General features: G+C 47.0%; 1 protein-coding gene across 2 annotated transcripts in view; it reads left to right on the forward strand.

The window, feature by feature from the left end:
* Positions 1-25,768, forward strand: part of DLC1 (DLC1 Rho GTPase activating protein) — a 193,702-nt gene that overhangs the window by 138,930 nt on the left and 29,004 nt on the right. Inside the window, exons 5-6 of one of the 2 annotated variants that reach the window (XM_054383273.1) lie at positions 20,844-20,915; positions 23,984-24,065. In XM_054383273.1, coding sequence (XP_054239248.1) covers positions 20,844-20,915; positions 23,984-24,065 — 154 coding nt within the window. Of the gene's footprint in view, positions 1-20,843; positions 20,916-23,983; positions 24,066-25,768 lie in introns of those variants that run through there. The other variant, XM_054383274.1, reaches the window with a different exon arrangement.

Genomic DNA, 25,768 nt, shown 5'->3' on the forward strand with positions numbered 1-25,768 from the left:
CTCTGCTGCCACCCTGCCCCCAAGGCAGCTACCACAGCTAAACCTAGGGACGGTGCCTTGGCTGAGCCCAACCTTTGTTTCAACCTTCTCTAATGGAGTGTGGTAGGCAGCCCCCTGTGCCCTGCACATCCCTTAGGGCTCACTGATGTGACCACTTCCACCATATACACACACACGCAGCAGAGGTTTCAGCCCTGATAATGCCAGGTTCAGACTCCATGTTTTGAAGTGGTGATTGATGCTAGATGCTGTCTTAACCAGTAACAGAACAGCTATTCTGTATCTTTTAAGTGAAAGGAAGGAGGACTTCTTCTATGTGCTATGTGTTTACTTTGGATCACCTCTGAGCCTTCATCACAGGCTAGAAATTCTAGCTACCCTCTCTATGATTTCTTCTAAATAAGGTTTAGCTTACCCATATCTGCTTTCCCTTCCTTCTTGAAAGTTAAATTAAGTTTGTTGAGTTTTTTTTTTTTCAAAGGTAAATTGTTTTTGTTTGTTTGTTTTAATGTAAAAACATGGCTTTTAGCTGACAGGAAGGCAGACCCACTGACAGCAGAAAAATCTGCAGCCTTCAAAATCCTCACCGGGAACAGCACCTTAAACACAATATGGAAGGTGATGGAAGGGAGGTGATGGAAGCCTCAACCCTGGAGGTTTTTAAGGCCATGCTGGATGTGGCTCTGAGCAATCTGATGTAGTGTGAGGTGTCCCTGCCCATGGCAGGGAGTTGGAACTGGATGATGCTTGAGGTCCCTTCCAACCCTGACAATTCTGTGATTCTGTAATATCCTACATCTCCATGAATTTCTATAAACCAATGGTATTACAAGTAAGCCAAGGAGCTTGCCCTCTGTGTTTAAATTGGAATGGAAATATTTGTTTTCCCTCCTCCTCCTATTTCAGCTTATCTTTATTTATACTTTATCAGATTGCATCTTTGTCAAACTATAGATTCCATTTTTATTTCTCATCCTTTTGTGCATCCATACAATAGAGCCTTTCTTAAGTACAGTGTGAACCTGGTCATTTCATTGGCAGCCTGAACTGTTGAACTCCTGGCACTGATGGCATTCAAAAGCAGACAGAAACACAGAGCTCACTGAGCTCTTCTTTTGAAACAGTTATTTACACCACAAAGAATAAGGCAAAGTTCATTTTCTTTATTGCTTACTTTAAAAACAAAAAAGGAATAACTCCCCTAAGCGTTGCCTGTGATCAAATACAAGCTCCTATCCATCCCAAGCTGGTAATATTTCTAATGCTGTTTATTTCTAAAGGAAGAGTTCTGGAGAAGAGAGCCCATCAGTGACAAGCAAGAGAGCAGCATCTATGATCACGCAGGAGAATGGCTTCACTACCAGTTTTGTTTTAGAGTGCTCTGGAAAGATACTTCCCTTCAGTTTGTGACTCTCTAGTAGGTGAAACAATGACTTTCCTTCTCTGAGAGCTTATCTCTGTGAAGTGATAGTGCAAACACCCTGCCAAGAGGCCTGGAGAATTGCAGGCTCCTTTAAATAATTGCTTTTCAGTAAAGCTAGGAAACGCAAAGGTCGTTATTTTGCTGACAATGGTTGGAATCTGCAGGTCCTCTGGACCGTGGCAATGCCACATTCAGAAACCCCAGGTCAAGGAATCCCAGCCCAGAGCCAGAGGCCTGGAAGCTTGGGCTGAAACTGCTCCCTAATCTATCATGCTGCTGCTCAGAGGACATTAGTGCTAGCCTCTAGGATGGCAAGCGTGTGCCTGACAATCCTGGGTTTGTACCAGCAGGTCAGTTGACTAATTACAAACTGGGACTTGTCTGTGTGCTGCACTATTTCCAGGCAAAAGGATGACAAGGGTACAGTTAACAATTAAGGCATTTGGGCCTGGGAGGGAAAAGAGAGGACAATCAAGGCCTTATTACTCGATGCAGTGCTGCGAATCTCTCCCTTATGCAGTTACAACAGAAGGAGAATTCACCTTTTAAAGTGAATAATTGTGCCTGTCGGGCAGGCCTTTACAATTACTCCAGCATCCAGCCAGAGTTCATTGATTGTATTAAGGATAACAGTATTCCATACAAACAATCTTCCTAGGCAGGCAGCTTCTGAACCCCTGCCTCTCCTCTCCGCCAGGCAGCTGCCTGCTCTTTGAATAGTCAGAGAGATAAAGAAATAAAAATATTAAAGGCCAAGGCTCAACGGATTTCACAACACCCTTTAAGGCTGGATGAATGATGAGGGTGGTTGCAGCCCGCTGACACCCATGCCTCAGGTGGAATGCTCCTCTGAGCACGTCTCACAGCCAGTGCCAGACTGGTGCCTTGCTTTGCAGCTCCAGAAACACACCTGCATGAGCAGCCCTATGGAACTCCAAGTTAGAATGCAAGCCAGGGAGACTGCGTGTCTTCAGGGATTGATAACAAACTGGAATCAAAGCCTTTCTCTTTCAGATTGCCAGCAAGAATCTAATCCAGGTCAGTGATAATCCTCCAGCATCTCTTTAATGATGATCCCAGCAGACCCTGCTCCATCACCAAGTCACTGGTTCTGACAGTGCTGAGGGGATCCAGAGAGGCTGAATGAGGATGGAGTTTTCTCCTTTACTGTGGGGGCTGATTAGCTTTGCAAGCAGGAGAGCTGAACCATGGCACAAACAAGGTGTTTTATCAATTAGCACCATCATGCATTTGCTGGTTTACAGAGAGGTAAACCTTGGTTTAAATGCTGGGAGCTCCCAGTCTTCTGTATCTGGGCCACATTTGTTGGGCATTCACCAAATCTTGTCACTCAACCGTTTCAGAATCTCCAGACAAAGCCCTCTGACTTCAAATCTTGTTTGGCATCCGTCAGGTTTTACTTCACTTGCTACACATGTATCCCACTCTCATTCTTAGCTTTTTTTTTTTTTCAGTTCCCTTTTACCCTGCTGAGTCCTCCAAACTCTTTCCATTTTTTTTTCTGCGGAGTAAAAGTCTATTCTCTCCCTCTTCAAAAGATTCCTGTGAGTCCTATACAAAAGCTTCCCATATGGAGAAGCAGGCTTGGTGCAGGAAGCAGCCCAGGCAGTCGGTGTTTACAAGAATAAACCCTGCTTTGTGCTGGAAGGTATTAACTGGACACATGGTGGTCCTCTGCTGCCAGCATTATCACTGGGAGGCAAATGCCTTGATACCAGAAGGCTTTCCTCTGTGTTCTGGATAATTTTCCATTTCATTTTCTCATTCCTCTTGAGGATGTTAGCAGAGGAACATTTTCTCTCTTTTCTAGAATTCAGACTGAGAATCACAACAAGGGGTTTCCATCTCTTGTCATGACTCTCCTGTTACTTCCTACTCTGACTGCACAAAACTATAGACAAGCTGGGCAGAAAGACAATCAGGCTGGGATCACCTTGTCTGTTCAACAGCTGGGGTGTAGCACACGACTGCCTTCCCCATGTTAGGATTAAGATTCATAGGCCTGGTCCACCTTGTAAACATAGATATCAACACCCTGGTGCCCTAAAAGAAGCATAAGAAATGCAGGTAAATATGGCTATGCCCAAAAGAGCTGGAACCAGTTGAGATGTGAAGAGGTAGTTGATTAAGCAGTCATGCTTTAAGATGAGGAAAATTTTTTCACTGTGAGGATGATGGAGCAGTGGAACAGGCTGCCCAGGGGGACTGTGGAGTCTCCCTCTCTGGAGATATTCAAAACTTGCCTGAATGTGTTCCTGTGTGATCTGCTCTAGGTGATCTTGCTCTGGCAGGGGCATTGGACTGGGTGATCTTTCGAGGTCCCTTCCAGCCCCTGAAATTCTGTGATTCTGTGATACAGTGCAGTTTCATCCTCTTCTGGGTTATTAAAGTAAGTTAATGACCTGGAGCTGCATAGGGGGGTTCCAGAAACAACACTCTGATAGCCAACTGGCCACAGTTTGCAGCCTATAGGAGAGGGAGATGTTTATTCTGCAGCAAATTGCCTGCTCAGGCACGACACTATATATACGCTGTATCTGACAGAGCATAGTGTAGAAATGACAGCTGAGCCTTAGAATAACACCAGTGAGTATGAAATATGGTGCTGGCTTGGAAGAAAATGAACCAATCATAATTTTTGATGGGGCCCAAGCATTTTCAAAATTTCACAGTACTCTTTTCTACGCTGATAGTTTGGCAGCTGCTCAGAAGCAGCTATTTGGTGTAATTTGAAGTGTTGACCAAGACATAAGTATCTGAGCAAAACACATAGGGGTGTAAATGATGCAGGGAGTTGCCTCCTTGGCACAAAGTGATGTAGCTATGCTTTGCTTTGCTGCCTGCAAGACAGGTCTGTGGCTGTTCTGTAGTCCTCAGGAAAAACTCTTGCTGGTTTCCATCCAGGTCCAGACTGAGGCTTTGACCGTGTGCAGGCATTCCCAGGGTTTCACAGCACCCTGACCTGCTGCCTGGGGATGGCGGCAGCCACACCCTGGCGGCAGCCACACCCAACCGGGCAATCCTGCAGCCTCCAGGCTCAGCATCCCTTCCGTGCCCAGGGGTGCTCAGACCTTCCCAAGCCTCCCCAGCTGACAACGTCAAGCAGCCAACGCTGCCTTCCATATTGGCACTCCCCTCTACGACTCCTGGAAGAAGTATTCAGAGCTTTGCCGGCAGCTTTTTGTAAAGCTCACCATCGCCTAAGCGGCCACCAAAACAGCTGAGAGCCATTAAAAATCCCAGCGCAGCCAAGGGGACTGAAGCTATTAGATCGTCTTTGACCACATCAGCTTTGGGTTACGAAGTTCCCTTTGACCCCACCGGTGCACAGCGGCGGGGAAGGGAGATAGGAGGGTGTCTCGTTCTGCTTGTGTTCACGGGTCGTGACCAGGTGAGCGCTTGCCTGGGCGCAAACCTCCTTCCACCCCGCGGCGAAGGGGCGAGGGGGCGCGGAGCGGGCCGGCGCTGGGCGGGGCGGGCCCTGGCGGCAGGGGCGGGGGCGCCTGGAGGGGCCGAGCGGTCGCAGCGCTGCTCCGCGCCGGGTGTCAGTGGTGAGCCGCCGCCGCGCAGGCAGGCAGGGAGGGACGCACGCAGACAGCACGGCAGGCAGCCCCGCGGAGGCTCCGCGGCAGGCGGGAGACGATGATCCTAACACGTAAGCTCTGGGCTCTCCCGCCGTGTGCGTTGGGAGGGGAGGCCGGGGGCGCAGGCTCCGCGCATCGCGGCCAGCCTTGCCTGGAGGCGCTTCGGGGGCTGCGCGGTCGGGTCTGGGGGCACGGGGGAGACTCTTTCGTTACCCCGCAGCGCCGGAAAGGCAGCCCCCTCGTCCCGTCCCGCGGAGCGGTGCGGTGCATCCCGAGCCGCGGGGCTTGGCCCCGCGGGCTGTCTGTGTTGGCTGGGGTGCAATGCGCTCGTTGGGGCCGGAGCAGCTCCAGGTCAGCCGGGAGCGCTGCGGGAGCCCGGGCGTGACTTTGGTCGTTGGGGAGTCGCAGCGACCCGCGGCGCTGGTCGGGACGCGGGGGCTGCAAGGGTTAATGGCCGCAGGACCTAAGGCGCGGAGGATGCGGCGGCTCTCTGGAGGGCACCGTGGCCCATCGCTTCTCTTTTGGTGGGTCTTTTAAATTTCTCCCCGCCTTTTTTTCTTTTCTTTTTTTCTTTTCTTTTTTTTCTTTTCTTTTTTTCTTTTCTTTTTTTCTTTTCTTTTTTTCTTTTCTTTTTTTCTTTTCTTTTTTTCTTTTCTTTTTTTCTTTTCTTTTTTTCTTTTCTTTTTTTCTTTTCTTTTTTCTTTTCTTTTTTTCTTTTCTTTTTTTCTTTTCTTTTTTTCTTTTCTTTTTTTCTTTTCTTTTTTTCTTTTCTTTTTTTCTTTTCTTTTTTTTTTCTTTTTTCTTTTCTTTTTTCTTTTCTTTTTTCTTTTCTTTTTTTCTTTGTCTTGTCTTTTTTGTCTTGTCTTTTTTGTCTTGTCTTTTTTTTTTTTTCTCCCCCCCCCCCTTTTTTTTTTTTTTTCGGGAGTCCTTGCGAGCCGGGAGCCATCCAGTTCCTTTTGAAGTTGTTGGTAATTAGCCCGATGGCCTCCAGGAGCCCGGTGTCTCCCCCCGTGCGGCGGTGGCCGGCCCTGATGTCACCCCCGGAGGCTTTGATCCCGGTGGAGGAGCAGCACCTCCTGCCAGTCGGGATCCCCCCCCGGCCCCTTCTCCAGGCAAACAGAAAAGCGATGCTGTTTTCCAGCCGGGCAGTTTTAGGTTCCGTGTCACCCTCTCTTGTTCTGCAAACAGTCAGCGGTGACTTAGTTCCACCGCCACTGGGAAGTTGTTGAGTGATGTGTGGCCATTAGCCTAATGAGCTCTACTGCCCATCAAGGGCACTTACTCTAGGTACACTTCTCCCCTCCATCCCCCCCTTTTTTTGCTTATTCCTGGGTTTTCTTTGGGAAAATTAGAGTACTGATGAAATAACTACGTTGAAACTATGATTTTAACTGGCTCAGAAGTTTCTGCCTAATGTGTCATAGTACTTAATACAAGTGAATTGAAAGGCTGAGGAATGTAGTTTTATCTTAGTTACCAATTATAGATGCCTTTTTTTTTTCTTTTGGTTCCAAGGGTAAGTGTGACCTGTTTGAATTGCTCTGTCCTGATCACAAAATTCCCAGAAGAAAAAAATCACCAACAATGCTCAGGTTATGTTTTAAGGTTGTTAGTGGTGAACTTAGGGAAAGTAATAGTCAAGCAGATTTCATAAGAGCCTCTGAGTACAAAGCTATCAACAAATCAGTGCCAGAGCGATCCAACATCTGTCTGGTTGCCAGATGGTATTAGGCTGGGTCGTTGATTCCACAGATGCACCCAACTGTCTTGTCTTCCAGGTATCTTAACTAGTGTGCTGTAGATATCCTGATCTGCAGTTTCAGCAGAAGCAGCAAAAAAAGAGAAAGGTTGAGGTGGCCAGGAAGGGGGATCTGTGTCTCTCCAGCAGATGGGTTTGGGTTACTACTTCAGCTTGCCTGTGGGATCCTGATTCAGGCTGAGATTCTTTGATTACAGAATAGAGTATGTGCAAAAGAGGATGCAGATGGTACTTTGAGATGATTCCTTTCATCTGTAAGTTCACAGAAGTCAATGCATTTGGAGCTACCCTTGGTAACCTCTAGAACTTCCTGATCTCTGTCTTCTTTTCATATGGTTTGTTAATTGATTAATTTTTTTTAATTGAAGGGAAGTGTAGCTGCATTGTTTTAAAAAGCAAGGAGCTGTTGTAGAGTTTTGTTTCTAAGTGCCGGTTAAGAGTAAAAATACATCTTGTCACGGTTTTATTTATTTGGGTTTTAAAACCTCAGTTGTGTAGAGTCAGCCTAGGATTTCTGAGTTAGGGTCTTCCAAGAGAGTTCTGCAGCTGCCCTTGCTGTGCTGGAGAGAACGATTGATGCTAGTCATGGAAACTCAGAAGCACCCTGTGTGTTTTGCCTCTGAGGAGGGCAGGAAAAAGGTACTGCAGCTGTCCTTGTGAACTGGTCTCAAATGTTTATATTGGGATTCCTAGAAGAAGGAGACAGGAGGTGACTTGGTCTTACTTTTCTGGTTCTTCTCATTAACAACATTCTAGGCCATGGTTTGTTTGGGGCATGGGAATTTGAGTTCTGCAAATATTTAGAGATGCAGTTTGCATAATAAAGTAGTTTGTTTTTTTTTTTCTGGTCATAATACCACAATATGTTATGCTTGGGCTCCTTGAGAGGTTCAGACTTCTCCTCCAATTCCCCTCTGAGTGGAGTTGTGCTGTTTGCTTCAGCATAAACACAACTGCAGCCTTGGCTGGTTGAAAGGAGATGAAGGAAGAGAACTCATGTGCTTAACAGGATGGTCCTCTGCTGTAAACAAGCAATTTTCATGCTGAACTATCCTTCCTAGCAACAGGAAGAAGGAAATGAGGCTATGCAAAAGGACCCTGACACATTTCAAACAATGCCAGACCCACCCTAGCATTCATACAGTATAGCCAGAAGACTTGGGGAAATAAAAATAACTTCAGATGTTTCCCCTTCCTTCTTGTGCAGATTCTGGAAATGCAGCAATCAAATGATCTGCAGTGCACAGAAAGCTGCTGGTTTGATCTCCACTAAGCAAAGAGATGATGCCTCTATATAATTTATATATCTTCATTTGGTACCACGTTGTTCTGCTTACAGTCTGATCCTCGGGGGTTCAGAGCAAAGGAATTAAAAAGCACCATCTCCTCCCTGGTGATGTAGTGAGTGTAGCTATCCAGTAATTCTGGTAATTTCAGCAATTCCAGGCATAGTTCTTGTGCCTGTGCTGTCAGTGATTCTGACTGGTGCAGGGCAGCAAGATTATCTTGCATGGGATTTGGGTTCCAAAATTGTTTGGGTTTTTTTCCAAATTTATCATTTTACCTTTTTGTTTTCTATTTTTCCTCTTTCTCCTGTTTTAAGTCTGTCTTCCAGCAGTGGTGAGCAAGTCACAGAATCACAGAATGTTTCAGGTTGGAAGTGATCTCCAGAGATCATCCAGTCCAACCCCTCCTTGCCAGAGCAGGGTCAACCAGGGCAGGGCACACAGGAACACATCCAGGTGGGGCTGGAAAACCTCCAGAGAAGGAGACTCCCTCTCTGGGCAGCCTGCTCCAGGGCTCTGCCACCCTCACAGTGACAAAAGTTTTCCCTTCTATTCCCATGGCACCTCCTCTGCTCCAGCTTGCCCCCAGTGCCCCTTGTGCTGTGCTTGGACATCCCTGAGCAGAGCCTGGCTCCAGCCCTGCACGTCTTTATCCCCAGCCATGAGGGCAGCCCTCAGGCTCCTCTGCTCCAAGCTCCAAGCCCCAGCTCCCCCAGCCTGTCCTCATCAAGGAAATGTCATGAAAGGGGCATAGGACTGGGCTGTGGTTGGAGCTTTCTGGTCCTTTACCCTTGTCTGCTGTGATTGCTGACACCAAGGACTGCCCCATCGTGCCCAGCATCCTTTTGTAGTGGGAGAGCCTGGCAGATCAGTACCACTGACAGAACTGCTGGAGGTAAAGTCAGGAATGGCTTCACCAGCTGGCTTGAATTTCATTATCTGCAGTTTCAGGTAACACTCCACACCTTTCTGCAGGGCATTGGTGTCTTTAGAAGAGCACGATAAGCATTGCTGTTTGGTAAGATCAATATGGTCTAGAAGGTGTTTCCCTTGGAAGGGACACTGCTAAATGAGACTGGAGCAGGGAAAAATATTATCCGGCCTCTCTTCTGCTGAAGTCACAATAGGATGACTCACTTATTACTGGGGATGTGTTTTTAAAGTCCAGAAAGCAGAATTCCTTAGACTTGATTGTATTTGTTTTATGTTTGAGTCACTCAAATGCTCATCTCCGTCTCCTCAAAGAGCTTCCTGAGGAGATGCATGAAAGACGTTTGCTGAAGCCAGTGGTAGGCAAAGTTCGACCTTCCCAGTCCTATTCTTGTTGCTTACTCAGGATTAAGGAAACAGTGTCCCCCTGCATTCTTGCATCCTGGGGATCTTCTTTCTCTGACTGTGGACCCACAGAACTGGATGCTGTGCTGCCCACCCTTCCCTAAGCTCTATGCACATGTCTCTGGGAGTAGAGCTCCTCTGCACTACAAGGTACAGGAAACTTCCCAGTGGAGAGCTCCATCCTCTCTTTTAACTTCTCTTCTTTCCATGCATACTCTGTCTGCCTTCCCTATCAGGACTTCCATGTCTCCACTCTATCTTAGGCCTTTCTCTTAAGGTGTGACTATTAGATCCAGCACTGAGAAAAGCATTATCAAGTGTGCAGTGTGACAAGGCACTGCAGCTGTCTGTAGCATCTGGAAATAGAAAGTTCCTGGTAATATTTGCTTTTGGAAAAGCCAAGTCTGCATCTATAATTCTGATTTCATGAAAGAGGCTTTCAGCAGGGACACCACCAAGTCCATGCTGGGCTGTTTCACTGCCACTGGTATTTTCATATAATTGAGGCTGGAAAAGATCTTTAAGATCATCCAGTCCAACCATAACCCAGCTACCATGGCCACTAAACCATGTCCTGAAGCTCCACTTCTACAGCTCCTTGAACACCTCCAGGGATGGTGACTGTACCACCTCCCTGGGCAGCCTGTCCCAACCCCTCACCACTCCCTCTCTAAAGAAGTTTTTCCTCATATCCAACCTAACCCTGCCCTGGCACAACTCAAACCCATTTCCTCTCATCCCAAGGCTGGTTACTTGGGAGGAGACAATACCAGTCTCACTCCAGCCTCCTTTCCAAGGAGCTGTAGAGAGCAATTAAGATCTCCCCTCAGCCTTCAGTTCTCCAGCTTAAACACCCCCAGCTCCCTCAGCTGCTCCTCATGTGATGTCCTCCCCAGGCTTGTTGCTCTTCTCTGGACACGCTCCAGGACCTCAGTGTCCTTGTTTTGTATCAGCATCATTCACAGAGGATGCAGTTTGGGGGTCTGGCTGCTCAGTGAAGTAAGCAGAGTTACTGGTTATGATGCAAGGTTGTCTTTCTTCCATTCAGTTCTGTATGTGTGGATGGCTTTGAGGTCAAGACTTAACTATCAAGAAGTAACTGTGTATAAAATCTGCTTTCTTCTGTTTGAACCATTGAGACAGCTCAGCTCACCTCTTACACCATTACTGTTTCCAGGATCTGAACAGGTAACCCAGACTTCGGGCATTTCTAGAGGACATCTCTGTCACTCTGGACCTACTCACTTCTGTCTCGCTCCACAGCTTGATGAGCCTTTGGTGAGAGCTTTGCATACAGTGTGCAAGTTCTCTAGCTTTGCAGACAGGGTGCAGTGGGAGAGTATTGATGCTGGGCTTGGGAGCAGCAGTGCTTGATATTTGCCCTTCAGTATTTTCTCACAGGTCATCCTAACAAAGTCATCCCTGAGAGAAAGCTAAAGTCGTTCTCTGTCTTTGGAGGAGGATTCTTTTCTCACTCTGGAATCTGTCAACATGACCTCCTTCAGAGGATTTGACTAACTGCTTTCTCTAACCCCAATAATCCCCCTCCAAGACCACCCTGTGTTAATCAGGCCAGATAAATAACCCACATGCCCAATTATTTCTTAAGGGTTTTTAAGCCACTTGACATCTTGTTCCTCTTCATCTGTGAACCTTCTTAATGAACAGGCGAAGACCATCTTTAATCTATAGAAAAAAATCTTTCTTTGGCAGGAAAACTGCCACATGAGGCTTTAGTTTTCTGTCTCTTAGTTTCTAACTTCAGATTGCATTGCTTTTTAATTTTTTTTCTTAATCTTCCTGCATATGCTCAAAATGCAAAGAACCAAAAACCATTTAGAAATCAGTTATGATCCTGCTTTGCAGTGTAAACCAGGAGCTGTGATGGTTCTGTTGTGTCCTAGAACATGCTTCCCCCAAGCCTTCCCAACCAAACAGGAAGCAATGCAGCTCACTCTGGGCAGGTGGCAGCATGCTTAACACCATGAAAATAAGCAGGAATGGCAGTCTGCTACACAGGGTATAGGCAAATACTGTCCAGTATCCTCTGCTGATCTGATGCTTTTCAGAGCGTAACAGGCTGCTCCAGGACCTCTTGGCAGCCAGAGCATCCTCTGATTGTGCCCTCTCCGCCTTCCAGGTTTGAAGGGAAGGCTACGGGAGAGCTGGAGAGAGACTTCTTACAAAGGCATAGAGTGACAGGACAAGGCCTAATGGCTTCAAACTAGAAGAAGCTGCATATAGATTGGACATGGAGCAGGAAGTCTTCCCCATGAGGGTAGTGAGGCACTGGAATAGGTTGCCCAGAGAAGTTGTGGAGGCTCCAAGCCTGGGAAGTGTTCAAAGCCAGGCTGGATAAGGCCTTGAGCAGCTTGGTCTAGTAGGAGGTGTTCTGGCCCATGGCGGAGTTGGAACTAGATGGTCATTAAGGTCCTTTCCAACTCAAACCATTCTAGGTCTCTGCACTCCTGCAGTCAGGCACTGTCCTTCCTTGTGCTCTGATCTAAACCAGGGCTGTTCCCAGTGCTTGGGAGGGGGCTTGCAGCACAACTGAGCTTAAGCAAGCAGAGGTCTCATTTAAAATATGTTGGGTTTGTTTGTTTTCTTTTTTCATAAAAGTAATGAGGAGAGCTGTGAAATGAATCCCCTTTATTCCTGCAAGAGAGTGCTGCTGGTTTTTACGGACCCAGGGGTCCATGCTGAGAAGGGCTTCATTCCCCTGAAACTGATGGAGGGTCCCCTTGACTTCAGCAAGCCTTGGCTCAACTGATAAACATTGTCAGGAAATGCTGTTTCTCCTTTTGTGTTTGGAGCTGGAAAACTTCTGAAGTGAATTCAATATGCTGAAGAACTATGAAAAGGAGATTCAAGTTAATTAGCTTTCGGTTCATAGAAGCAGTATTGTGTTTCCTGTGCTGGCCAAGAGGATTGGTGGGGAGCAATTAAAACTGCTATATTGTGTAAGCTAGTACAGTGTGTAGGGAGGGAAATTGCATCCAGCCAACCTCCACCTCTGTGGATAGTTTGGAAACGATTCACATCTTAGATATGTTTTTATTTAGTTAGCTTTCATCATTAAGGGAATAAACAAACTCCAAACTCCATCAGTGGAAGTAAGCCATTTGCTGGGAAAAAAAAAAAAAAAGACACAAACCAAAACAACTCTATTCAAGATTCCTGATTTTTTTTCTCTTTTTCTTTCAGAAAAAAATATCAATATATGATCTTAAACATCTGTTTCCTTCCTTCTTCATCTGTTCCCACACAAATTCCAAACATACTCTGCTGCTTCTCCCAGTGTCCTGTGATTTATACATAGCATCAGCAGCATAGTTAACTGTCTTGCTTCAAGGCTCCATGGCTTGGAAGAGCCATTCCCATGTTTAACCCAAAGCCAGCGGGAACACAAGGAGCTTCAGCAGTCAGCACCACTGTAGAGCTGAGAAACATTTGGGGTGCATTCAGAGTGTGTCCAGCAGATCCAGGGAGGTTCTTCTCTCCCTCTTCTCTGCCCTAGTGAGACCTCACCTGGAATATTGTATCCAGTTCTGGTTCCCCAGTACAAGAGGGTCAAGGATCTGCTGGAGAGAGTCCAACATAGGGCTACAAGGATGCTAAAGGGACTGGAGCTGACTGGTGAGGAGAGGCTGAGAGCCCTGGGACTGTTCAGTCTGGAGAAGAGAAAACTGAGAAGGGATCTAATAAATGTCTATGAATGTGTGAGGGAGGGGACAGGCTCTGCTCAGTTGCACCCTGGGATAGAACAAGGGGCAATGGATGGAAACTCCAGCACAGGAGGTTCCACCTCAACATGAGGAGGAACTTCTTCACTGGGAGGGTCCCAGAGCACTGGAACAGGCAGCCCAGAGAGGTTGTGGAGTCTCCTTCTCTGGAGCCTTTCCAGCCCTGTCTGGATGTGTTCCTGTGTGACCTGTGCTGGATTCTCTGGTCCTGCTCTGGCAGGGGGGTTGGAGTGGATGATCTTCAGAGGTCCCTTCCAACCCCTAACATCCTGTGAGCCTGTGAACATTCTCCACCTCTTCCTAGTTTTTTTTCTGATTAGTATACAGTGTATGTATTTGGGTCAGAGATTGTTTCTTTCAGGAACTTGAGGGTTTTTTCCCTCCTCAAATGTTTTTGGTAAGAAATATTTTCTTCAAATTGTGCATGCATCTGCAGCAGCTTGAGCTGGTGCCCTGAAGGGATCCTGCAGGAAGGCTGCAGAGGGACTTCTCATAATGGTGTCAAGCTTCAGGACAAGCAGTATGGTTTGAAGCTGAGGCAGAGCAGGGTTAGAGTGGAGCTGAGGAAGAAGTTGTTTAGGAGGAGCGTGGTGAGACTCCCCCACAGGCTGCCCAGGGAGGCTGTGGCTGCCTCCTGCCTGGGGGTGCTGAAGGCTAGGCTGGATGAGACCTTGAGCAGCTGAGTGTAGTTGAGAGGTGTCCCTGGGCATGGTGGGGAGGTTGGAGGAGATGAGCTCTGAGCTTCCTTCCTACCTGAGCTGTTCTGTGATTGTGTGAATTGACTGTTGAGGCACAGGCAGCATTAAGATCCCAGCATGGACCATTTGACTCTGGAAGGTAGATCAAAGCACAGTGAAACAGAGGAGCACATCCCAAAAGACAATTGCTGTTGCAAAAGTTAAGTTGCAGTTTAAAGCTGAAAGGAGGTTGGGAACCTCTCTGGGAAGGTTTTTAGCTTTCACTTCAAGACCTGCAGTCTGTCATCAGTTCTAAAGCCTCTTGGTTCTTCCAGAAATGAAACATTTGTGGGTTGAATGTCAGAGATGAAATATTTTAGGGCAGTTGTATAAGATTAGATCCTTCACTTAGAATAGGAAGAGATTCCAAATGTATTAGAAATTTGGCAAGAGCTTTTAATGGCATTTTCAGAATTCTCTAGCTCTTGGTGGCTGAGCATGCATGGACAAACTTACCAAGGGCTTGAGGGCATTAGCCCTATCAAACACTGGTCTTCATTAATTGCATTTTTGCTTTCTTTAGTCCTTTCTGTGTGCTGCTCTCTTAAAAGGTGTGGAGCACTGAGTTAATGATGCTGCCTAAGGAACATTTAACTCCATGGGTTTGAGAAGAAACAGACTTATGAAAAGGAATTTAATTATTTCCAAGCTGCAGTTGCATATCTTCAAAGCACAAAGCATCTGAGGCAGTGGACAGAGAGCAGGCTGGCTCTGAGGCAGTCCTGCTCTCCCAGCTGTAAAGAGCTGCAGGCACAGGACATTGCACAGAACTGATTTATCATCTTGGGGGCCTGGTCTGCTTATTGGTAGACAGCTGCCACAGTGCAGGTTTTTTCTTGGTTTGTCTCAGATTTCACATCCCTGTTCCTGTAGCTATAGACTGAATGCTTGGATAGTGTGACCAAGTCTAGTGTTGAAACCACAATTCCTGTGTCAGGGATGTAATTCAAGCACTGGGAAAAATGATTACTTGTACTTGGGCAGTGGAATTCCATCCAGAGAAGATATTCTCACACAGACCACAGCCGCTGTTAAAAAATATGGTCCTGAATGATCTTAAGATTCTTGCCAGCTCAGGACAGTGTTCTGGAGTTGACCACATTTTGGTAAAGCACCAGAAATTTCAGAGGGACTTGATACTTAGGGACAGGTAATTTATGATGCAGACAGAAAAGGAAGAGAAGCCCCTGAGCATGCAAACCCTTTGGCAGCCATTTATCTGGGTGGAGCATCAGCCCTGGCTGGGAAAGAATTGTGCTCCATCTGTTCAGGGAGTTCATGGAGTTTTCTGCATTGCATGAGGAGCAGCAAGCAGGTTCATCACCAGCACTGATGTGAGAAATCACACTTTGTATTGCATGGGAGAGACTCTTCTGCAAGCCAGTGCCACGAGGTGATTTTTATATTCAGTTTTGTACTTTATTTTATGAAGAAATAAAACAGTGAAGTTCAACTAGGATGGCTGGGCCAAAAATGGAAACCAAGAAGAACCCCAAACAAACCATTTTTCTTAGATGTGGCATTGGAGCAAACCTTCACCAGGGAAGGTGTTTGCTGCAATTTGCTTTCAAGAGTGTTGATTTGAGCACTCCCACTGCAGATTTTGACAGGCTGCTCTCTTAACGTAGCCAAAAGGTGAGATGAGTAGAGCTAATGTGTGGAGGTGCTAATGTGGCTGTAGAGGTGTCTGAGTGGAGACAAGAGGAAGCCATCGGCTTGGGACAATGATGTTTAGCACTTAGGTGAAAATGGAGCCGGTGCATGACTTGCACCTTGTCCTGAGAAGGACCCTGAAAGAACTGGTGCTTGGCTTATTTCATGGAAGCAAAGTGATCTTGCAGCTGCTAGCTAGACTGCTATGATCATTTCTTTCCTGAAAGGACATCATTGCAGCATCTGGGGGTTTATTTTTTTTGTAGGAGGGGAGGTATCATCCAGCAAAAGCTAAAGGCATCTTTTGTGTTCTCCCTTCTGCAGCTGCCTTATCACAGGGTGTGAATGGAGATTTTTTTTTTTTTTCCTTTCTATGGAGTTTTAAACTTGCAGACTTGTAGGGCTATGGAGCCTCTTTTAAACTTGCAGGCTTGTCGGGCTGTGGACCCTGTTTTAAACTTGCAGGCTTGTCGGGCTGTGGACCCTGTTTTAAACTTGCAGGCTTGTCGGGCTGTGGACCCTGTTTTAAACTTGCAGGCTTGTCGGGCTGTGGACCAAGAGCTAAACAAGAAGGAAGTTACAAGCTTCCATTTGGACTTACCATGTTGGGGAGGAATTGGGTTGTCCTCACTCCCCAGGAAGTGGGTAAATAAGGACTAATGATTCCCAACCACACACAAAAGGAGCTCCTACCCTTGATTTGAGGATGGAGGCCTGCTTTGTGCAATGGACTAGCAAATAAAGCTGTTTCCAATAAAAATTTCCTGTTTCCTCTTTAACACATTTGCCTGCTGTTTGCTTTTGTGACACTAAGAATAAAGCCCTCATTGTACTCTCTTTTTGGGTGGGTTTGGTTTTGTTTTGTTTTGTTTGGGAGTTTTTGTTTTGCTTTGCTTTCTGAGAGGTCTCCTTGTGTATCAGGACATTTAGAAATAATAGCATGATTTTACTCTTGCTGGAGGTTCTTTCCTACCAGAACCTCCTGCTGCTGGGGGAAGGCACAGGACCCACATCTGAGAAGCTGCATATCCATTTCTTGCCTGCAGTCTATGCTGGAGTGCAGCTCACTGTAAAGCTTTAACTGGCAGGGGTGTTTGATTCAGAAAGGAAATGGCACTGCAGCGATGGAGAGGGGGGTTGAGAGAGAGCAGGCACTCCCCACCCTACAGCAACTTGCATCAGCTCAGCTGCCAGGTCTTCCTCAGAAGGGTGCTCCCAGCACACATTGCTTTGCATAGCATGGCAGGTTAATTGGGGCTTCCCAAAAATGGCTTGGAAAGCAGTGTGGAGTTCCTCTGCAAGCTCCCTCTGCTCCCTGTGGCTCTCAGCTGGCCCCAGCCAAGCAGATGCTGTGTTTAACAGTGAGTTCATAGCTCAGCTAATGATCTCTAACACAGGTCCCCTAGGAGACTGAACAAAAGCTTCTGGGTTCCTTCTAAAACTTCTTAGAAATAGTGGGGGGAGAAAAAATCTAAATTTTTAATCTCCCTCTCTTGTCCCTCATTATCCCAGTTGCCATTGATGCAGATGACAGGGACTTGCACTTATTTCCATGTCCACCTGGATATGAAACTGTGGCAGCTGGCAAGCCAAGAGTCGCAGGGCTGATGGTGCAGAGCTGGAAGAAAAGCTGGCATTTGGGAAGTGTAGGAATGAGCTTTCTGCCCTAGGATAGATCAGATGGTTTGGCCGAAAGCTCAGGTTTAACTAAGGGAGTTTATTCTCAAAGGCAGATTCCAGTTAAGTTGTGGTAATGAACTTTTTACCTCTAAAAGCTTTCAGCTGTTTAAATTTGTATCTCTCGTATGAGGAAGCTTGTCCTGTGTGCTCAGCCTTCTGCCCAGCCTGTTCAGCACACCTTGGGCTGGGGTCTCCCCCAGGCTGGCTTTTGATCTGCCTGAATTTCACATACAGGTCCCATCCTACTCTGGCTCCTCAGCAAGCTGGGTTGGAGATGACTTTCCTGTTTGTCTAGTCACAGCCCATGGGTACAGTCTAGGAGCAATCCTGGGATACACCAACTGGAGTTGAACAAAAGGAGCTGCTTTTTTAGGTCCTACCTCCTCTCTGTCACTCCACCACCTCCTTCTCTGCCATATGCTTTTTGAGGATGGAGGTGACATAGAGAAAGCCATGGCCACAGGGAGCTCTCCAAACCCTCCTCCCTCCTGGGAACTTGAAGCAAGAGCCAGAGGCCAGAGCCCTGACTTTCCCAAAACGTTTGAGATGGACGTGGAGCAAATACAGCACCCTCGGCGCTGTGCTGCCCCCAGGCCTGGGCATTTGCCCAGGCTGATGAGTGAACAGGTGCTCTGGTGTCTTGCTCTGCAATTCTTGTGGCCAGCCAGGAATCAGTCAGGTGTTTCATTGCCTACCTTGACTTCCTTGGGGGATTCTCAGAGCTGTTTTGAAAGCCCAAAGGCATCTGACACCTGGCTGCCTATAAAATAGAGCCTGCACAGAACTTGCATATATGTATTTGCAGAAAGGCTACACAAAGCTTCTATAGAGAACCTTAAAAAAAAAAAAGTAGTTAAATGCATGTTCATAATTTTCTAGCTCTAGAAATACCTCACAGGTCAGACACCTGGGGATGCTCAGTCTAGGATCTGTGAACAAATATTTAAAGACATTTCAGAGCCACTGCAGCAGTAGGGAATCTGACACTTTTTTTTTTTAATTGCACTGCAAGCATCTACCTGCATTTTAGGTAAATATTTGTTAGCAGGCATCTTTTTCTTTCTCCAATTTTAAATCAAGTGAAATCCTCATTCAACCCAGACACTTCCACAAGATGAGACTTACAAGAGAGTGCATTTTATTTAAAGTAGTCTTTAAAATTAATTGCAGATTTTTTTTTTTACTTTAGTATTTTCCTTGCTTCTGAGACAGCAGTGTCCTGTTGTTGGTTCTTGCTGTAGCAATAGAAGTTTTAGATGCCATTCAGATTATTTAATTCCCTTCTTGGTTGACTTTCCCATGCATTTCCTTAGGATAATGAAATTAAAATACTACTTTGAGCAAAGTTTTGCAATGGCTTTGCAACTGGAAGTGAAGAATACTTGCTCTTAATGAGTAGCTAAGTCAATACGTGTGTACGTGCTTGTGCTCATGTGGGCCCACAACCCAAAGGTGAAGCAAACACAGGTTGCACAAATGCCTGCTTGTCCTGACTTCAGCCAGGGTGGATTTTTAGCTGTTTATTTATCTGGAATGTTGTGCTTTGGCTCACTTTAACCCCTTGGTTTGGGTATGTAGTCTGGCAAAGCACAAGTAGTTTAACCCCGTGGGAGCCGTTTGGAAAGTCGGAGGGGGGGGGTTGGTGTCCTTTCAGAGAAGCTGAAAGGCTCCTGCTTTTCATCTGCTTTTAATTGTGTGCCCACATCTCTCCGGGAATATTTCATAACCTGCCAAAACCTTGAAATGCTTCCCTTGTTATGTTTGGCTCTTCACTGCCCTATATGCAGTAACTTGCACGGGGAGCAGTGCTGTGCAAAACCCTCTGCGCGTGGTTCCTGCGGCAGGTACCGGTCGGACCCTCTCCAAGTAGGTGGCAAAGTTGTCTGCTGAGGTGTACATAATGCAGCTTTTATTTTCTGGCCTGTCAAGAACAGTGAATATAACCAAAGCCAGATGAACCTGAAGAGTTCCTGATGGCTCACTGTCTGCTCACTCAGCTCTAAATTCCCAGCAGCACTTCCTTCAACTCGTAGAAAAAAATGAACCAAATCTGTCCCCTGAGCCCTTGGAGGATACCCTGAATACCTTTTAACTTTCCTAGTTTGAGTTAATAAGATAACATATCCTGTATTTCTGCTTGGATTAGGTCAATTGATGTCTTCTGTATTCACAGACTAATCCAGCCCTTCTTCAGGACGTTTCCAGTCTTTTGCTGTCATGTGTCTCTGGGTATCATAGAATCACAGAATTATCAGGGTGGGAAGGGACCTCAAGGCTCATCCAGTTCCAACCCCCTGCCATGGGCAGGGACACCTCACACTACAGCAGGTTGCTCACAGCCACATCCAGCCTGGCTGCAAAAACCTCCAGGGATGAGGCTTCCACCATGCTTTCATTTTGCAGCAGGCTGCTTTGGGCAGCACGAGGGAAAATTAGCCTAATTTCCTGTGATACTCCAAGGAACTCATCAATGCCCTGAAGATATGCAGTCAAACTAGGTTCCTGCTGGGTACTAAATGCGTGCTTGGGTGAGCTGCAGTGCACGGTGTCAGTTGTTCTTGGGCTGGAGGCTGTTGGAGCTATCTGCACAGCATTACAGCAGCAGCAAGCAGAGCTCTAGCATTTCAAGCTGCTAGTGGATAAAGGAAACCCATGGCACTGCACAAATCAACATTTAGGAGACAGATATGCACTTGAAATTAAAGACTAGATACACATAAATACATAGAATTTCCCTCTGCAGTCGTGGTTGTATTTACAGTTATGATGACAGAATAAAGCACTGTCTTCTTTGGACTACAGGTAGGCTATATAAATATCTCTGGGATACACAAGGAGATCTCTTTGGTATCCCAGAGATATTTTTATATCCTACTGCTTTGGTAAACTTTAGCATTAAGAGGAGGCTGAAGGGAGATTTCATTGCTGTCTAGAACTACCTGAAAGGAGGTTGGAGTGAGGTGGGGATTAGTCTCTTCTTCCTAGTATCAGGTTGTATAAGGACAGGAAATGGCCTGAAAGTACACCAGGGGAAGTTTAGGCTGGATATTAGGAAACAGTTTTTTCCTGCAGGAGTGATGAGGCATTGGAAGAGGCTGCCCAGGGAGGAGGTGGAGTGTCCCCATTCTTGGAGGTGTTCATGAAGCGTGGCACTTTGGGACCTGGTGGTCTTAGGCTGATGGTTGGAGTCGATGATCTCAGAGGTCTTTTCCAGCTGGTCACGTTGTGCGATTCTGTGAGCACGAGCTCCGCTAGGAATTCCGGTCCGGGCAAAGCAAGTGCCAAGAGGAGCAGAAGATGTGTTGCACAAATGTTGATTGCAGTGCTGGTTCTTCTAGTGCTGACCAAACCTATCCAGAATAATCCATAGCTCCTGCAGTTTTCATCTGTAACCCTTAACTATCAAAATGTTGAGCTGTTGACAAATGACAGGTGACTGCTGGTGGCTTTCCAGAACCCAAGAGGTGTTTGATCATGGGAGGAAAAGCAAACTGGGATAAGCCAACCTGTGTCTCAGTTCAAAGGCACTGAATATCTTTGTGCTTATTTTGTAACAGGAGCAGTAGAAGGCTTTGCTTTGCAGCTGGCTGATGGAGGGTATCTTGTTTCTGCTCTCTTCCAGAAATTGAGGCCAAGGAAGCTTGTGACTGGCTGCGGGCTGCTGGCTTCCCTCAGTATGCACAGCTCTATGAAGGTAGGCACCTGAGCTTGCAAGTCCCTCAGCCCTTGGCAGTGTTTGCACAGCAGAGTGTAACGGTCACCAACAAGTGAGGTTCAGGGGCACAACTGAAGTGCCAGGATGTAAGGTGACCCTTAAGAGACTGGGCTGTGCTTTGCCACCCACCACATGCATCAATGTACCAAACCCACCGAGACTCTGAAGCACACCTGGAGTTTCACATTTGTTTCAGGTTTCTGGTTTAGTCTGAGTCTTCCAAACATCCTCATAGCACAAATTTTACATTAACACCATTGTGCATTCCCCATAGTTACAGCCCTTGGCATCTCCATTGGCAAAAAACCAGGATGTAGTCATCCAGTGCTATGAGCCCAGGTGATCCTGAGAGTCTTTTCCAGCCTGAATGTTTCTGTGATTCTGTGAAATGCAGAAGCTGTGCCCAGCTCCACTGGCCAGCTGTCCTAAAGGAGCAGAGGCAGGAAATTCTGTGGATATGCCTCATGATTCCCACATCCTGTGTGTCTTTCCAGAACAGTTTGGGTTGGTGTTAGGCACAGGTGCACTATGAAGGGAAAAAAGAACATACAAGCCATTGCTGCCCAGGGGAGCCACAGCTCCTCAGAGAGGCTGCTGCCCCCTGCACTGCCTCATGGTTCTGCGGCATGGCTTCACCCTTGTGTGCCTGGTTTTGCAAAGCTTTTGCTCCATTCAAACTGTTGTCTGCATTGCCTCTCTAACCTACTAGGAGCCTGCACTTTTGGCATGCAGTTCCTGCACTCTGAGGCAGATGAACATACAGAAGTTTGGTTTAGAGTGGGACATCCTGGGCTTTTTTATATGTATGTTCTGTTGAGAAATTCCCTCCCACACCACTTGAAATTACTTGCTTTGTAGTGAAATTATGGACTCTTATCTGCCTCTTTCTTTTTTTGATGAAACAGACTCCAGCTGCTGCTTGTAAGACTGAGCCTAGCAAGCCCATTATTTACAGCCAATAGCTGGTGGAAATTACAGCAAATGCTGAGCTGACCTTCTTGAAAAATGAGCTCTTGAGCTTTGATTTGCAGCTGCATTGGCAATATGAGATGATAATAGCACTTTCAAAGGCAGCACTTGGCAAAACTTTCCTCTGCCCGTTCAAAAATTAAATTTCCTCATTATTTCTCTTCCTTTTTTTTTTTTTTGGCTAATGTAAATGCCAAGATTTTCCTGGGATGCAGAGCTGGGACTGTACTTCCACTCTAGTCTAAGGAGAAGGTTCTCAACTGGATATGTGGGCTTGTGAGTTTCATATTACCACAGAATGTTAGGGGTTGGAAGGGACCTCAGAAGATCACCCAGTCCAACCCCCCTGCTAGAGCAGGAGCACCCAGAAACACATCCAGGTGGGGTTGGAAAGGCTCCAGAGGAGACTCCACAACCTCTCTGGGCAGCCTGCTCCAGGGCTCTGCCACCCTCACAGTCACAAAAGTTTTCCCTTCTGTTCCCCTGGCACCTCCTCTGCTCCAGCTTGCCCCCAGTGCCCCTTGTGCTGTGCTTGGACATCCCTGAGCAGAGCCTGGCTCCAGCCCTGCACGTCTTTATCCCCAGCCATGAGGGCAGCCCTCAGGCTCCTCTGCTCCAAGCCCCAGCTCCCTCAGCTGTCCTCACAGGAGATGTTCCACTGCCTGCAGCAGCTCTGTGGCTCTGCCCTGGACTCCATACCTGGACAACACACCCTTGTTCTTTGCTAGCCCCAGCAGCAACAAGAAGAGCAGCAGCATAAGTTAAGCCTAAAAATTAAAAAGGATTTTTGCAAACTATTGACTTTTTCCAAGACATCTCTCTCGATTAAGTTCTCCTATAGGTTTTCTTGTGGGCATCCTAAGGTACCAACATTCCTAGCAATTACATCAGCACTAGTGAAAAATGCCACCTGGATGTGCTCACTCTTTTTGCTTGCACCTTGGACTTCAGTTAGTGAAGGGGAGACCTACAAATGAATGGAATCTAGTCCTGGTGTTCTGAGAACTCACCTAGATGGAGTGACTCCACTCAGTATGCATTTAATGCAGATTAATCAGTGAGTCTTGGTCAACTGCTTTGCCAAATTCTCAGCTTTCTGTAGAACTGCCAGAATTCCTTGTGCTTGGCAGAATATGGCATCACTTGTTTATTCCTGAGGCAAAATCAGGACAAATAATTCATTTGAGAGGTTGTCTGTTGGTCCAGAAAACCCAGACTTAGCAACTGTCTGTCCACAAATTCACAACAGCTCTATTCTTTTCACCATTTCAGCTCATTCTTTCCCTCTCCCCAGAAGTTAAAATATTTTATAGACAATCAGTTGGACCAGGAGAGTTGTTTGCAGCTGTGGCAGGACATTGCAAGGTTTATTCTTGCTTTGCTGCGTGCCCTTAACACCCAGTGGCTTTGGTGGGAGTTTGGGCTGTGTAAGGAATGCCAGATCAGGACCTCTATGACAGTCAGGAATCTGTGGAGGACAGCAAATAAAATATATATGTGGTTGTTGCCTTAGAGCTGTAGTAAATTCTCAGCTCTCTGCCAGCATTGTTTCCTCCCCCTTGCTCTGCCAGTTGTTTACCTAAATAATCTCCTAAGGGAGGAGGCAGCCTGCTCTGGGTGCAGCTTGGCTTGCTTTGCTTTCAGGTCATATCTCAGCAATGCTGTAACAATGTCAATCTTTTCAATGGCTTGATGAACAGCCCAGGAGGTTTCCTTCGAATGTGAGGTGCTAGCACTTTGGTGGGGATTGTATGCTTTAAATCAAGCTAGCCCAAGTCAGTTGCCTGTCTGATGCTGGGTAGGGAGCTGACGTTTGCCTCTTCCCCACTGTTTCATCTCTGCTGTGCTCATTTGTTAATGCTCCACTTTGCATTTGAATTTTTGGTTATCAGAGCTGCACAGCAAACCCTTGCACGTGAGGAGGCAGCACCTCTGACACTTCAGGTGGTAGCCTGTGTTTACCTGAGGAGTGTAGGTCACAGGATGGTGGTGAGGTCAGCTGCAGGCAGCTGGTTGTTCTGAAATAAGTAACTGCTGGGAATCAGAGTGATTTGGGTTCCTTCTGTCTCTTCTTGCAGACCTTCTCTTTCCAATTGACATCACCCTGGTCAAGCGGGAGCACGACTTTCTGGACAGAGATGCCATCGAGGCCTTGTGCAGGTAGGTGAAAAAATCCCTGAAGTTGCACACAAAACCCTTCCTGTGTCACAGAGAGCATAACCTGGGCAAAGCAGAGCCTCACCTGAATCATCTGCCACTGACACTCAGTTATGTTTCATGAATAACCCTTTGCTTGTCGCTTGTTCATACCCACTGTCAGCGTGCTGTTTGCATGGGAGCCATGGTCTGGGCAAAGTGATGCTTGGGGATCTTCTTTAAAACCAAGTTGGGAGGAAAGTGGCAGGAGTCTTTGTGACAGGTATCTCACAGGCATTTTAAAAATCATTACTCATAGAATCCTAGAATGGCTCAGGCTGGAAGGGAGCTCAGAGCTCATCTCCTCCAACCTCCCCACCATGCCCAGGGACACCTCTCAACTACACTCAGCTGCTCAAGGTCTCATCCAGCCTGGCCTTCAGCACCCCCAGGCAGGAGGCAGCCACAGCCTCCCTGGGCAGCCTGTGCCAGAGTCTCACCACCCTCCTACTCAACAGCTTCTTCCTGAGCTCCACTCTAACCCTGCTCTGCCTCAGCTTCAAACCATTGCCCCTTGGCCTGTCTCTAGACCCCCTGAGGAGAAGTCCCTCTGCAGCCTTCCTGCAGGATCCCTTCAGGTCCTGGCAGGCAGCTCTGAGGTCCCCCCAGAGTCTTCTCTTCTCCAGGCTGAACTCCCCCAGCTCCCTCAGCCTGGCCTGACAGCAGAGCTGCCTCAGCCCTTGGGTCATCTTTGTGGCTTTCCTCTCTTGCCCTGCTGGCCACGCTGTATATTTATATATTTATATTTATATTGTTGCTGTTGTTATCATTACTATCATCATTTGATAACTAACCCTCAAACTAGCCAGGAACGTGGACGCAGAACTGTGTTGGCTATAGCCACCTGCACGTGCAGCTGTAGCAGCAGTTACCACACAGGAATTTGTTTGGGGAACAACAAACCAAATTAGCAGAGCAATGCTCCTACACTCCATTACTCCCCTTTCTGAAGCTGGGGAGCAGCTACGTACACAGACCTGCTGCAGCCCTGAGTGCAGTCACCCAGGTGAACATAGGTATAGCTGCATGGGAGCTAATCTCAGAGTTTATCACCCAGCCAAGCCTGGCCTGCCCTCAGCCACGTGCTCCCATGGCTTATCTGTGTTGTTTATGTGCTCCCCCCACAAGCAGCTCAACTCATCCTGCACAAAGTGTCTGCATAGTCCTCTGCTGTGTCAGTAAATTAAATCAGCCCCTGGAAAGGTGTAATGAAGTTGAGAGTAGGTGTGAAGGACGTGGCAGGACCTCACAGCCAGCTGCAGGGGCAGGAGGAGGGCTGGGTAGAGAAAAAGGGTGAGCAAGACTTACTGGTATGTGGCAGGATGTTTCTACAGAACAACAGGCTCAGCATTACCAATTTGATCAGAACAGGGATGGCAAGAGCCTCAGGTGGCTCTTGTTACACTTCAGTGGTGCTGTGCCATCAGTTACCTCCTCTGCTCCTCCACAGTCTTACATGGCAGATAGAAAAGCCTTCAACTTCTCCTATCTCCTACTGCCTGGAAAGCTTTCTGCCCCTCTGCCTCAGCGTGGCAGCTTTCCAAAGTGATTGCTTTGGGACATTGCATGGATGGTACTGCAGTGGCAGTGATTACAGTGGATCACAGAACCCTTGTAAGAAGGGGGTTGGGTTTACAGTGTGCTCATGCCATCACTGCCATACTTGG

The sequence above is a fragment of the Indicator indicator genome, chromosome 8, assembly GCF_027791375.1.
Source record: "Indicator indicator isolate 239-I01 chromosome 8, UM_Iind_1.1, whole genome shotgun sequence".
Classification (NCBI taxonomy): Eukaryota; Metazoa; Chordata; class Aves; order Piciformes; family Indicatoridae; genus Indicator; species Indicator indicator.